The sequence below is a fragment of the Martes martes genome, assembly GCF_963455335.1.
Source record: "Martes martes genome assembly, chromosome: 5".
Classification (NCBI taxonomy): domain Eukaryota; kingdom Metazoa; phylum Chordata; class Mammalia; order Carnivora; family Mustelidae; genus Martes; species Martes martes.
Window position 1 is genome coordinate 124,952,318 of NC_137892.1, and position 13,889 is coordinate 124,966,206.

Sequence of the window (13,889 nt, forward strand, 5' to 3'; positions counted from 1 at the left end):
CACCAACTGAGTCACTAAGTGCCCCTTAAGAGTTTTGTGTGTTTTTTTTTAAAAATACATTATATAAATTGATGAAATCGGGGCCCCTGGATGGCTCAGTTGGTGAAAGCATCTGCTTTTGGCTCATGTCATGATCTTGGGGTCCTGGGATCAAGCCCTGCATCAGGCTCTCTGCTTGCTCAGCTGAGAGTCTGCCTCTCCCTCTCCGCTATGTTCTCCCCTGCTTTCTCTCAAATCTTTTTTTTAAAGATTTTATTTAATTAGAGAGAGAGTGCTTGCACAAGCAGGGGGAGCAGCAGGCAGAGGGAGAGGGAGGAGCAGGCTCCCGGTAGAGCAGGGAACTGATGGGGGGCTTAATCCTCCTAGGACCTTGGGGTTATGACCTGAGCTGAAGGCAGATGTTTAACCAACCAACTGAGCCACCCAGGTGCCCCTCAAATAAATAAAATCTTTAAAAAAATAATTGATGAGATCAGTAGGATAAACTGGCTCTTCATTCTCTGATATGGTAACAGTTTGTTATGACTTGAATGTATAGTTGTCTTTTATTTATAATGTTAGTACATAGTACTGAAAAAAGTGAGTAGTTGGTTGAATACAGTGTGGCTAAACATTCTTTTTTCCACGTATGTGCAAGAAAGAAAAGTAGAATTGACCATTCAGACATTGCACATGATCTTAATTTAATCATTACAACAATCCTGTAAGTTGGGGTTTCATACAAAGTGTGAGAATCAGAGTGGTTAATTTGCCTAAACCCAAAACATCTATGTTGTTAATCAGTGTGTTATTTAAATAGATCTTAACTGCATCTTCAAACTATACAGTGGTTCCCACACTTTGCTGCCCATTGGGATGACATGGAGTAGTTTTAAAAAATGACACTTGACTCCTAACCTTACGTACTTTAATTTAATGGGTTTGGGGTAGCCTTAGGCATCAAGTGTTATAAAACCTCCCCCAAGTGATTCTGATATGCTGCAGAGTTAGGGACCATTTTACTGTCGCATACTTCAAGGTTATAATGGTGCTTTCCTGCCCACACCCACCACCTCCCATCTTTTCTAGAACCATAATTTGGTAAGGCTGGTTTCTTAACGTGTTGTGAATTAGGAGGTAATTCAGGAAATCCTATACCAAGAAACATGGCACTGGAAAGTACACTGTGATCCCATATAATCAAATGCTTTGATTTCTGGATAGTATCTAACACCAATATTTGAACCGTCCCAGAGGCATTCCTATAAGAAAGCATTCTGGAAATTCCTTGAGGGGAAAGAACCATGTCTTGCTGATAGAAGTATCTTTTATGCTTCTTGGCATAGTGTTGGTAAAAAGGAACTAATGATTCATAATAAGGAAATTCTGCTTTTATTTTAACCTTCTTCATTCATTCATTCATTCATTTTTAGAGAGAGAGTGAACAAGTAGGGGAGGAGCAGAGGGAGAGAGAATCTTAGGCAGACTCTGTGTTCAGCATGGAGCCCAGAGTGTGGCTCTGTCTCACGACCTGAGCCAGAACTAAGAGCTGGGCACTTAACTGACTGTGCCACCAGGTGCCCCTGTTGTGTGCATTTACTTTTTAATGGAACCCTGTAGAGAGTTTGGTATCTACTACATGTTTATAGAACTTTGGGGATACCTGATGTATGCATAGTTCCTAATGGGAATATTTGTCATCTCTGTAGTGCTTAGTTTTTTGTTTGTTTTAGTTTTTTTTTTTTAAAGGTTTTAATTTATTTGACGGAGAGGACAAGCAGTGGAAGCAGCAGGCAGAGGGAGAGGGAGAAGCAGGCTCCCCTACTCAGCCTGAGCAGGGAGCCTAACGCGGGGCTGGATCCCAGGAGCCTGGGATCATGACCTGAGCTGAAGGCAGAAGCTTAACTGACTGAGCCCCCTGGGCACCCTGGTGTTCCCATTTTTGAACCTCTGTAATATCAGTACATTGTATCCCTCTGTGAATAAGGTTAGCTTCTACTCTTCAAACAAAAGCTCAGATGTTCAAAAGTGTCTTAGAAACTTTGTACAGTACCTCCTACAGTACTTTCTAAAGGATAAGCAAATACTTCTTTTATTCGGTCAACAAACCTATATGAGTGTGCCTGTTATGTGTCAGGCATAGTTAAGATACTGGGCATATTTCAGTGAACAGAAAAAATTTTGTGAGACTTTTAATTCTTTTTGAGTATATGCCATGCATTTGGCAGGTAGTTGTGAATTGGTCTCTTTTGCTGAAAATTAGGAGGAAACGTGTAAATCTCAGACAGTGTGAGGACATGTTTCCTTAACATCAGAGGGATGATAGACAGTACCCTGAACCATCTAGAGAATGCTTTGATTGGTCAGGTTTTGGGTTCCCTGTGAATCATACTTAGCATTTCTCAAACATTAACAATGCATAATAATTACCTACAGAGCTGTAGCACTTATTTGCAGTTTCAGGCACATAGTAAGTTCAGTAAGTGTTGAATCAGAGATTAGAGAAACAGATTTTGGGAAAAGGTTGTGGGGTTTTTTGTTTTGTTTGTTTGGCCTTTTTATTTTTCTTTTCTTTTTTTTTTTTTTTTTAAATATTTTGTTTTTGGGACTCCTGGGTGGTTTAGTCAGTTAAGCGGCTGTTCAGGTGTCAAGTCCCAAATGGGGCTCCTTGTTCAGCGGGGAGCCTGCTTCTCCCTCTGCCTGCCACTCCACCCTGCTTGTGCACACACATGTTCTCTCTCTCTCTGGCAAATAAATAAAATCTTTTTAAAAAAAAAAAAAAAAAGATTTTGTTTTTAAGTAGTCTCTGTACCCATTGTGGGACTCGAACTCGCAACCTTGAGATAAAGAGTCTCATACTCTATTCTGACTGAGCTAGCCAGATATCCCTGGAAAAGGATTTTTTTAAAACAGCTTTAAGGAGATAATTGACATACATAAATTGTCACCTATTCAAAATGTACAGTTCATTGGTTTTTAGTGTGTGTTCAGAGTTGTGCAACCATCACCATAATCTGATTTTACAATATTTGTTAACTGGTAAACAAGAAAATAAAGTGATCTTGTTTTACTATGTCTCAAACATGCTGACTTTTTTGTAAGTTTGTTGTAAATACCAAACTTCAGGCACACTAACTTCCATCCACCCCTCTTCCTGGCCATCTTCCATTTTACACTTTCAAGAATTAACCATGCTTCTTCATCAGAAGAGCTTTCCTTAATGATTCTGTCTAAAAAATGGATTGGGTTGCCATAATTTGGACCTTCTCAGAACCAGTCTCTCCTCCTCACTTCTGTTTTGTTTAAGTAGGTGCCATGCCCAGTCTGGAGCCCAATGTGGGGCTTGAATACAAGACCCGAGATTGAGACCTGAGCTGAGATCAAGAGTTGGCTGTGGGGCGCCTGGGTGACTCAGTCATTAAGTGTCTGCCTTCAGCTCATGACCCCAGGGTCCTGGCTGGGATTGAGGCACCCCCCACACACACACCATTGGGCTCCCTGCTCTGTGGGAGCCTCTCCCTCTCCCACTCCCCTAGCTTGTGTTCCCTCTCTCACTATATCTCTCTCTGTCAAATAAATAAAATCTTTTTTTTTTTTTAAGATTTTATTTATTTATTTGACAGGTCACAAGTAGAGAGGCAGGCGGGGGGGCGGGGGAGGCGCAGGGAGCAGGCTCCCTGCTGAGCAGAGCCCAATGTGGGGCTCGATCCCAGGACCCTGAAATCATGACCTGAGCCAAAGGCAGAGGCTTAACCCACTGAGCCACCCAGGTGCCCCAAATAAATAAAATCTTAAAAAAAAAGAAAAAGAGTTGGCCGCTTAACCAACAAGCCACCTAGGTGCCCCCATCATGTGTTACTCACTTGGATGCACACACTGCTGTAAGCTGTGAGAGCAGGAATTACAAAGTTTTATCTTGTCAGGTACTATAAATACTGAACGGATCAATAATAGTAGCTTTAGTACTGGATAGTGGTATGCCCATATATAAAGCACAGTTTTTGGTTTTGTGTTTTTATAATTTTTTGGGTTAAGGAACGGTTACATATCTTTGAAGGCAAAGGGCAAGGCACAAGGAGCCTAAGGAACTTGAAAATGTTACAGCATTAATTCAAGGCTGTATTGCGATCAAAGGATTAGTAGTAGTGGTTTTGGAGGCTTGGGATGAAGAAGGAAAACAAATTACCTTAGTTAATGTTAGTATTGATGAATAAAACACGCATTTGATGCCCAGCTTTCAGATCTTACTCTGTAGTCTCTTCACCTTAAAAATTAGTTTTGAGGGGTGCTGGGTGGCTCAGTGGGTTAAGCCTTTGCCTTCAGCTCAGGTCATGATCTCAGGGTCTGGGATCCAGCCCCGCATCGGGCTCTCTGCTCAGAGGGAAGCCTGCTTCCCCCTCTCCCTCTGCCTGCCTCTCTGCCTACTTGTGACTGTCAAATAAATTTAAAAAAATTAGTTTTAAGGATGGGGAATAAGTGATGGGGTTTAGAGAGTACACTTACCATGGAGAGCAGTGTATAGAATTGGTGAATCATTCATTGTACACCTGAACCTAATATAATACAGTATGTTAACTAACGAATTAAAATTAAAAACTTAAAAAGCAAAAAATGTTTCGCAGCAGGGATTTATTTATTTAAAATTTCATTTATTTATTTGACAGAAAGCGAGATCACAAGTAGCAGAGAGGCAGGCAGAGAGAGGGGGAAACAGGCTCCCTGCTGAGCAGAGAGCCCGAGGTAGGGCTCGATCCCAGGCAGAGGCTTTAACCCACTGAGCCGCCCAGGCGCCCCTCAAAGCAGGGATTATTAACCTGGTAGGGATATCCCCCATTCTAACTTCACAAGGGGGGGATAGGAAGAAAATTACATCTTTTTTTTTTCCTTTTTTAAAGATTTTATTTATTTGACAGCACTGGGAGCGGTAGGCAGCGGAAGAGGGAGAAGCTGAACAGGTAGCCTGATGCAGGGCTCAATCCCAGGGTCATGGAATTGTGACCTAGGTTGAAGGTAGACTCTTAACTGACTGAAGCCACCCAGGCACCCCTACATCTTATCTTCATGAACTTCTAATTGAATCTAGTAAGATGGTCCCAGACTAGGATGGTTCATTGTATGGCTTTTAGACTTTATGGTGCTGTGAAAGTGGTATGCATTCAGTAGAAACCATGCTTTGAGTTTTGATCTTTCCCCAGGCTAGCAGCGTTGTGGTATGACACTGGTGATGTTGCTGGGCAGCAGTGATGTTGCTGGGCAGCAGTCAGGAGCAGCTCCTGGTCTCAGTCAGGTGATCACGAGGGTAAACACCTGGTGTATTTACAACCATTTTACACCCATACAACCATTCTGGTTTTTTTTTTTCTTTTCAGTACTGTGTTTAATAAATTGCATGAATTACTAAACACTTTATTATAAAAGAGGCTTTGTGTTAGAAGATTTTGCCCAACTGTTGTCCAATTTTAGGTGTTCTTAAGTACATTTAAGGTAGGCTAGGCTAAGTAATGACGTTCAGTACATCACATGTATTAAATGCATTTTTGTCTTAGATATTTTCATTTAGGATAGGTTTAACAGAATATAACCCCATTGTAAATTGAGGAAAATCTGTTTATGTATTATAAATGTTGGGCGCCTGGGTGGCTCAGTTGGTTAGGCAACTGCCTTTGGCTCAGGTCATGATCCTGGAGTCCCGGGATCGAGTCCCGCACCGGGCTCCCGGCTCCATGGGGAGTCTGCTTCTCCCTCTGACCTTTTCCCCTCTCATGCTTGCTCGCTCGCTCTCTCTTTCTCAAATAAATAAAATCTTAATAAATAAATAAATGTAGGCAGGAAATCTCCACTAGTTTAGCAGTACCTGTGGCTTTGTCGCCACCAGAAATCACAGATATTTCCATAGCACGTTATTGTTGCAGATATCTCAGAATATTGTTTACACTCATAATTTTCATAATTAATAGTCCTAATTAGATCTGCCCCTATATCTCATTAATAATGAACATGTACTTTACTGTATCAAAATTAAGTAATCTTAGTGTGGCTGAATTTTCCTGTAATTGTTTTCTTTTATAATGCTATGTATTTTATTTTCTGCATATAAAATATTCTGAGAAGGAATCTATAGGTTTTATTGGACTAACAAAGGTGTGAGATCTGTGGTGATCTTTCTGAAAAGATTCAGAAATACTGGTGTAGGAGTACTCTACCTCCACTCCCCCAAATTGTTCAGACAAGTTCTTTGTTGTGACTAAATACATTTGATGCAAGGTTGGTCACTCATTTGGTAGATTTCCAATATTTCTTTTCTTTTCCCTTCCTAGCCTTGTTTAAGTCTCAGTTACTTACATGCTTATTAATGCTCTCCCCAGGCATGTGAGATTGTAAAGATGGGAAAATCAGCCAGTTAAAAAAGTTTGAACAGTTTGAAGAAAGATTTAAAAGTGAATTAAAAGATGGGATAAATATATCTAAAATTTCTTGGTATCACATTTATCATCATTATTACTTTGATTGCCATCCCTACAGCTCAAACTGGTCTTTTCTTGGTTGCTTCATCTCTCAAACAGTTGTCAGTATGGAGAAATCAGTCTGATCTGTGCTTGTGTTTATAGTTCTAGGTATTCCACAGTGTCTGTTGATTAAACCTGATCCTCCACTTCCTTAAAATAGCCAGATAGCATTGAAGATGCCCTGAATCTCAAACCATTTCAGAGGTATTTCTGCAAGTTACAAATCCAAAGGATTATGGATAAAAATTATGTTACTGACCTTTTAAAATCTGAAGTGTGTTTTTTGCTTATTTTTAATTTTTTTTTAAAAAAAGATTTTATTTATTTATTTGACAGAGAGTGATCACAAGTAGATAGGTGGGGTGGGGGGGGGGCAGGCTCCCCGCCAAGCAGAGAACCTGATTCGGGGCTCGATCCCAGGACCCTGGGATCATGACCTGAGCCGAAGGCAGAGGCCCAACCCACTGAGCCACTCAGGCACCCCTTTTAATTTTTTTTTAATTAGGCTTCATGCTGATCGTGGAGCCCATTGCAGGGCTTGAACTTAATGATGCTGAGATCAAGAGTTGGATGCATAACTGATTGAGCCATTCAGACGCCCCTGAATTGTATCTTAAATGTGATGTTGCAAGAGAAGGAAATAGATTGATGCTCTTAAATTTTTGATGACAGGCGAAATAAAGTTTCAGTTACTAAGTTCTAGGTACCTTGTATTCAGAGTAAAATGGAGACCACAAATCTAAGGAGCAGTTATGGGCAAGGAAACTTACGGAGAATGAGAGTTAGCACAGCAGTCTTGTTTATTAATAATTAATAGAAAACCAAGAGGTAGCCCATATTTAGTCCTGTGTGTAGTTCTCTTTGAAAAGGGCTGAAGATTTATCATGATTCAGAATGTACTTGAAGCTGTCTTGCATTGTTGGTTGTTTTTGTAATGAATTCCATTAATAAGATGGAGCGTCATAAGTACTGACAATTTTAGGTTAGAGGTTACAGTGCCAAAGACTCAAGGTCTTAGATTTCTGAGGCTTCCAGAAGTAATCAGATGAATGCAGTACCAGAGGGATTTGAGACTCAAGTATTTAAATTGAGAGTAGAGGGATTCTGTGGTGGTTTAGAGTGGCCTTCTGTTAAAGTCTGGTAATTTAGGGGGTGGGGGGCGGGTGGTGGTGGGGATCAGCTAGATTGTACTAGACCAGATCTTATTTTCTACCCTCATGAAAAGGAACATAAAGATTGGATGATGATGGCTTGGCATGAAAGTAAGTTTGAGAGATGGTGTCTTGAGAATGGAGATGCTATTAGAGTTCTGATTCAGTGTTCCTTCCTTTTAGTTGTTCAGTGAAGACTTTGACATTAATGACCTAAAGATGGAAGATAAGCGCACAGGTGTACCTGTTAAGAATATCACTTGTAAACTTTTATAATTACTTGGCTAATTTAAATGAAAGATGAGTAGATGCTTCCTGATGATTTTATGCTTCCAAGTACTGAGTGGTTTTGTTGTCCTTGTTTCATTTTCCTTGTGTGCCAAATCAAGCACTCCCCAGGCTGTTAGAGCCTCTAATTTGGCTTTTCATTCTTTAATTCAGCAAATGTTACTGAGTATTTCTTGCAGGTATTGTTCTGGATGCTGGGAATATGGAGTTGTGAACGAGACAAATACAATGGCTGCCCATGTTGTATTAGTGAGGACTCTCCAGAGAAACAGAACCAATGGGTGATATATAGATAAGCAGAAAGAGATTTATTATGAGGCATTGGCTTACACCTATGGAAGCAGAGAAGTACCATAGTTTGAGGTGTACAAGCTGGAGGCCTAGAAAAACCAGTGGTGTAGTTTTGGTCCCAAACCTAAAGGCCTGAGAACTGTAAGCATGGATAACTGAGGGCAGAAGGTGGATGTCTCAGCTCTAGCAGACAGATTTTCCCTTCCGCTGCTTTTTAGTTTTATTTCCTTTTGTTCTGTTCAAGCCCTCCACTTTGGGGTAGGTTATCCTGTTTACTTAGTCTGTCACTCAAGTGTTAATCTTGATTCAAATGCTGATCTCTGGAGACACCTTCACAGACACCCCAAAAAAATGTTTTACCAGCTATCCTATCCCAACATTCCTTACTTAGCCGAGGCATAAGATTAACCATCACACCTATCAAACTGACAGTGTGAGTGGAGGACCTACATTAATTAAACAAGTCTTCTGTTATTATTATCCTGGTCATAGAGATGAAAAACATATTTTAATGCTTTAATCTGAACTGCATACTTATTTATTTGAGAGAGTGAGAAAGCATGAGAGAGGGAGAAGCAGGCTCCCAGCTGAGCTCGATCCCAGTACCCTGAGATCATTACCTGAGCAGAAGGCAGATGCTTAACCGACTAAACCACCCAGGTTCCCTGAACTGCATATTTATGATAATTATACTAATTTATGGTTCTTGGAAGCCCTTAGGTCTCATAGTAGTACCTAAAATATTTCAGTCATTTTATTTCATTTCTAAGGTTTTTTTTTTTAATTTTCATAAAGAGATAATGCAGAGAAAAATCCCTAACATCAGATCTCCAACTATAACACTTAAAAAAAAAATCTATTTATTTATTTGAGAGGGAGCACGTGAGAAGATTAGTGGGAGAGGGAGAAGGAGAGAGAATCTGAAGCAGACTCTGCTGAGCATGAAGCTGGAAGCAGGGCTTGGTCTACCATATATAGCTTACTTCACAGGTCACAGCCTGAGCCAGAACCGAGGTTTGGCCACTCAACTGAAGGTGCCACACAGCACCCCTCCAACCATGACACTTCTAATTGGTCACCATGTCATTCTCTTCCTTCTCCCACTCCCCCATTTCTACAATGCGTATTGATGCCAAGGCTTAATCTTAAAATGTTGATTGGATTATATTATGTCCCCCACCACACTCTACTGATAGTTCCCCCAGTTATTTAAAGAATTTAAAGCTTTTCAGCTTGGCTTTCAAGAGTCTATAATGTAGCCTTGAATTATAAGTTACCTTGACTTTCCTCTTAATAAGAGCCTGGAGTTTATTCTTGCCCCTGCCTAGCATGCCGCTTTACTACTTTCCTTTTCAAAGTAGTATATCCCTTTGTCAAGATGTGACTGGTAGTAGACCATTTTAACAAGGCTTCTTTGGATAAATTTAATTACCGTTGATATTTTGGTTTTCTGAATTCTCTTAGCACTTTTTGTCAGGCCCTGTTACACTCTCCTTTTCATGTGTCTTAATTTTTAACTAGGTTTAGTTTGGATATGGGTTTAGAGGAAGGGAAATGAGAGCAAAGAGGTGGACCTTGCCTTTTTTAGCATCCTCTTTAGAACTTAAGGTAGCTTTCTAATGCTTTAAGTAATGACAGTTGTATAAATTTCAAACTCATTCTTTGGCCTTCGACTTTGGTCAGGCAACTCTAGGTCTGAAAGCGTTCATTTAAAACAAGTAAATGGGGGTGCCTAGGTGGCTTAGTGGGTTAAGCCCCTGCCTTCAGCTTGGGTCGTGATCTCACCGTCCTGAGATCGAGCCCCTCTCTGCTCTCTGCTCTCTGCTCAGCGGGGGGCCTGCTTTCCTCTCTCTCTCTCTCTCTCTCTCTCTGCTTGCCTGTCTGCCTGCTTGTGATCTCTCCTACCTGCTTGTGATTTCTCTGTCAAATAAATAAATAAAATGTTTAAAAAATAATAAATAAAACAAGTAAATGGAAGATGAAACTCTTGTACTTTTTTTTTTTTTACTTTCATCCATCAAATTACTTGGTTTTTCTGCTTGTTTTGAAACTTTGTAAGAATAAGGTCCAAATCAAACCAGAGTTCTTTCTTTAATTGCATAGATATTTGAGTACCTACATTGTGTATGTACATCACTTTATCATATACTAGCAACATACACCATACATTAAAAAGGTCTAAAGATAATATCTGAGTTTTTGTATTGGTTGGTTTCAGGTTGTCTGCAGACTTAAATGATCTCAGAGAATCAAGTTAGTGCTTGCTCATTACCCAGGTTCTTTGAAGACGATTTCAAACAAACAGTAAGGTCTGTGGTACTAGGTATGGAGACAAACACCACAGAATGACAGCACCCGCATATTGTATTGTCAAGGGGTTTGATTGTGTATACAAGTAGCAGTCAGTGGCTATGGGAAGTCTGAAATGGAGCAGTGTGGAACGGGCTACTTGAGGAAGCTTTCTTTGGTGTCTGGGTGTTAGGAATTTGGGGTTGAAAGTAGAGAGAGGCTCATTTAGATTAAGAGTGGAAAACACAGAGGTGAGGGGTAGAAACTGAATCAGTAGGATTTGGATGAGTAGTAGACTGTTCTTGGCTCCTAATCTGTGTGTAATAATGTCTGGATGAGTTAGAGAGGTGGAAAGCACAGATGGGAAAGTTGTGTGTTAACTTTAGAGAAAATAAGCTATATATTCCTTGAGACCAAAAGGAAGTATGAAAGATAGAAACACACCTGTCACTTAGGTTTAAGGAGTTTCGGTACCAATCTCTGTACAACAGGAAGACCTGATTCAAAAATGCATGGTTTTTCTGTGGAGAAAATGCATTTGAACATTTCTATTTTAGCTGCCTTTTATGGACTGTTTATTTATTTATCTTTTGATGTTGAGAATAGCAGATATGTCTTGCACACTTAATGCAAGTAAGGAGGAAAATGCCCAATAACTTTATTCTTTAGCGTGTTTTTGAGATTCACCTAATTCTTTTAGAGTTTCTAATTATTATGAGAATATTCTGTTAAAGGTTAATTTTGCAGATGACTTCTCAGAGTTATGAAGTCCTGTGTAATTGCATGAAGAAAGGAAATAGGAATTTTTGCCTTTTACATTTCAGGTTGGTAATTGGGTTAGATGGATGGTTCTAAAATTTGCTCAACTGTTTCAGTTTTCTTAGTGAGGCATCCAGTGGAAATCTGTCTTGGAGAGATGAAATGTGGTCTAAGGAGAGTTGATTTTTGCTTTCCCCTTTTACCTTTGACTTTTTGTGCCTTCTCACTGCCTTAGCTCTTTCTGGATTTGGTGATGGTGTTTGGTTTTGTTTTTGGTGCAGAAAAATGGTTTATTAAAGCACAGGGACAGGACCCTTGGGCAGAAAGAGCTGCTGCCTGGATTTGGTGTTCTTGTATGGAATATTTCTTTTTCTTTAAAACCTTGATAAATTAGAAAAAAAAATTAAATAAAACCTAGATAAATTGGGGACACCTGGGTGGCTCAGCCATTGACCATTTATCTGCCTTTGGTTCAGGTCATGATCCCAGGGTCCTGGGATCAAGCCCCACGTGGGGCTCCCTGCTCAGTGGGAAGCCTGCTTCTACCTCTCCTACTTGCCCTGCTTGTGTTCTCTCTCTCTCTGCCTCTCTGTCAAATAAATCTTTGAAGAAAGAAAAGGATCTTTGCTTTGTAAGATTGATAGTCTCCTTAATTTCTTTTTAGGAAGTAGTATCAGGTGAGATTAAGGAACTTAACAAGAGGTCATAGGAATCAGTGGCAAATGGATATAGAATTCATATGCTTTGGTGAGAGGAGTGTTAAGGTGACCATGCAGGTTCTGTATTTTATCTTAATATGGCAGTGGGACTGCTTGACAGAAGAAACTCTTATTCTTTGTGTTGGGCAGTATAGTCAGTCAATGGACTCATCATCTGAATAGAGGAAAACTTAATCTTTTTTTTTTTTTTAATATTTATTTATTTATTTGACAGAGATCACAAGTAGGGAGAGAGGCAGGCAGAGGGAGAGGGAGAAGGCTCCCTGCTGAGCAGAGAGCCCGATGTGGAGCTCGATCCCAGGACCCCGGGACTATGACCTGAGCGGAAGGCAGAGGCTTTAACCCACTGAGCCACCCAGGTGCCCCGAGGGAAACTTAATCTCAAATAAAACCTAACTGGGGCACTTGGCTGGCTCAGTCAGTGGAGCATTCCACTCTTGATCTCGGGGTTGTGAGTTCCAGCACCACGTTGGGTGTAGTGATTACTTAAAATGCAGATTTAAAAAAATATATAGTACCTTTATTTATTTACTTATTTTTAAAGAAAAATAAGTAATCTGTTTACCCATTGTGGGGCTCAAACTTCTCATAACCCCAAGATCAAGAGTGGCATGCTCCACTGACCAGTCAGGCAGGTCCCCCATAGTAACTTCAATAAAATAAATAGATAAGAAATACTATTTTATTACTAGAGCTTTTTAGAAATTTAGTGATAGTAAGTGCTAATCACCTTTTCATAAAGCTCTCCGTTTGTCTTTTGTTAGGTGGTATGGTCAGGAAAAAGACTATAATGTGCTAGTCATGGATCTTCTTGGACCCAGCCTCGAAGACCTCTTCAATTTCTGTTCAAGAAGGTTCACAATGAAAACTGTACTTATGTTAGCTGACCAGGTATGTGAAATTTTGATGAAAATAAAAATTGAGAATACTAATAATTTAACTGTAATGTAAATTTTTATAAACCAGAGTATGTATAATCCTGTGCTATGTAACCTTATGTTCAGCAAAAATAAAAAAGACATAATAGTAGGTATACTCATTCAAGTGTACTACTTTAATACAGTTTAATAGAGGTTTTCTTGTGGCATAGGACAAAAAAGAGTTATATTGGTTGCTAACCTGTAGACTAGTAGTTTTCACATTGTTTTATCGATGGAATCTGTCTATTTTAGTGAGGAATATAGCAGGTTTCTTTATAAGATTTTTGAAGAAAGGGCTTGATATGTAAAAATGCAGTGGAAGAGAATAACATTTTTAAAATTTAGATTGGATGTCAAATTAAAATAAGATGATACAGTGGCATTTGAGGTAGAATTTTTTAAAGTATAAATTCAGGGGATTAGACAATAGTGTTCATTCTCTGTAATCAGAGCCTGATATTCCAGTAAGATTAACATAAAAACACTGAGTGGCTCAAGGAAATATTAGCAGATTACGTTGTTTTAATTATGGAATGTTAAGAACTCAAACGTTGAAGGTTAAGATCCTCCTAATATGTTTTAACTAACATGTGAATGAATCCTAATAAAAGAGTTTTATATTCTATAGGTTCTGTAACACACAGATATTCATAAGTGAGCATTTGTTCAGGGCCTTCTGCTTTACTTAGCACCAGAGGATGCAAAGAAGAGTAAGAACTCTAGTCCCTTTGCCCTAGGAGTGTACGGTTTAGTAGAGAAAAATGGAAAAGGTACAGTGTTCAAGGTTTTGTGTTAGAAGTCTATACTGGGTACACTGGTAATAGAAAAAATGTATTTCAGGGAAGGGGGTTGCAATAAAGCAGTGTGGTTTAAGGAGTTGGCTGCTAAGTCTTGGCTGTGTAGGTGATAGAGAACACTTGAAGGTAAGTAGTTTGTGCCATTTATTATCTTTGGGCACACCTTTTCCCAGTGAATCAATGATCCTGA

At 39.6% G+C, this 13,889-nt stretch overlaps 1 protein-coding gene across 5 annotated transcripts in view; it reads left to right on the plus strand.

Moving 5' to 3' along the window:
- Window positions 1-13,889, plus strand: part of CSNK1A1 (casein kinase 1 alpha 1) — a 46,640-nt gene that overhangs the window by 7,497 nt on the left and 25,254 nt on the right. For all 5 annotated transcript variants that reach the window (XM_080804713.1, XM_080804712.1, XM_080804710.1 and 2 more), the window contains exon 3: window positions 12,747-12,873. In XM_080804713.1, coding sequence (XP_080660839.1) covers window positions 12,747-12,873 — 127 coding nt within the window. The remainder of the gene's footprint in view (window positions 1-12,746; window positions 12,874-13,889) is intronic.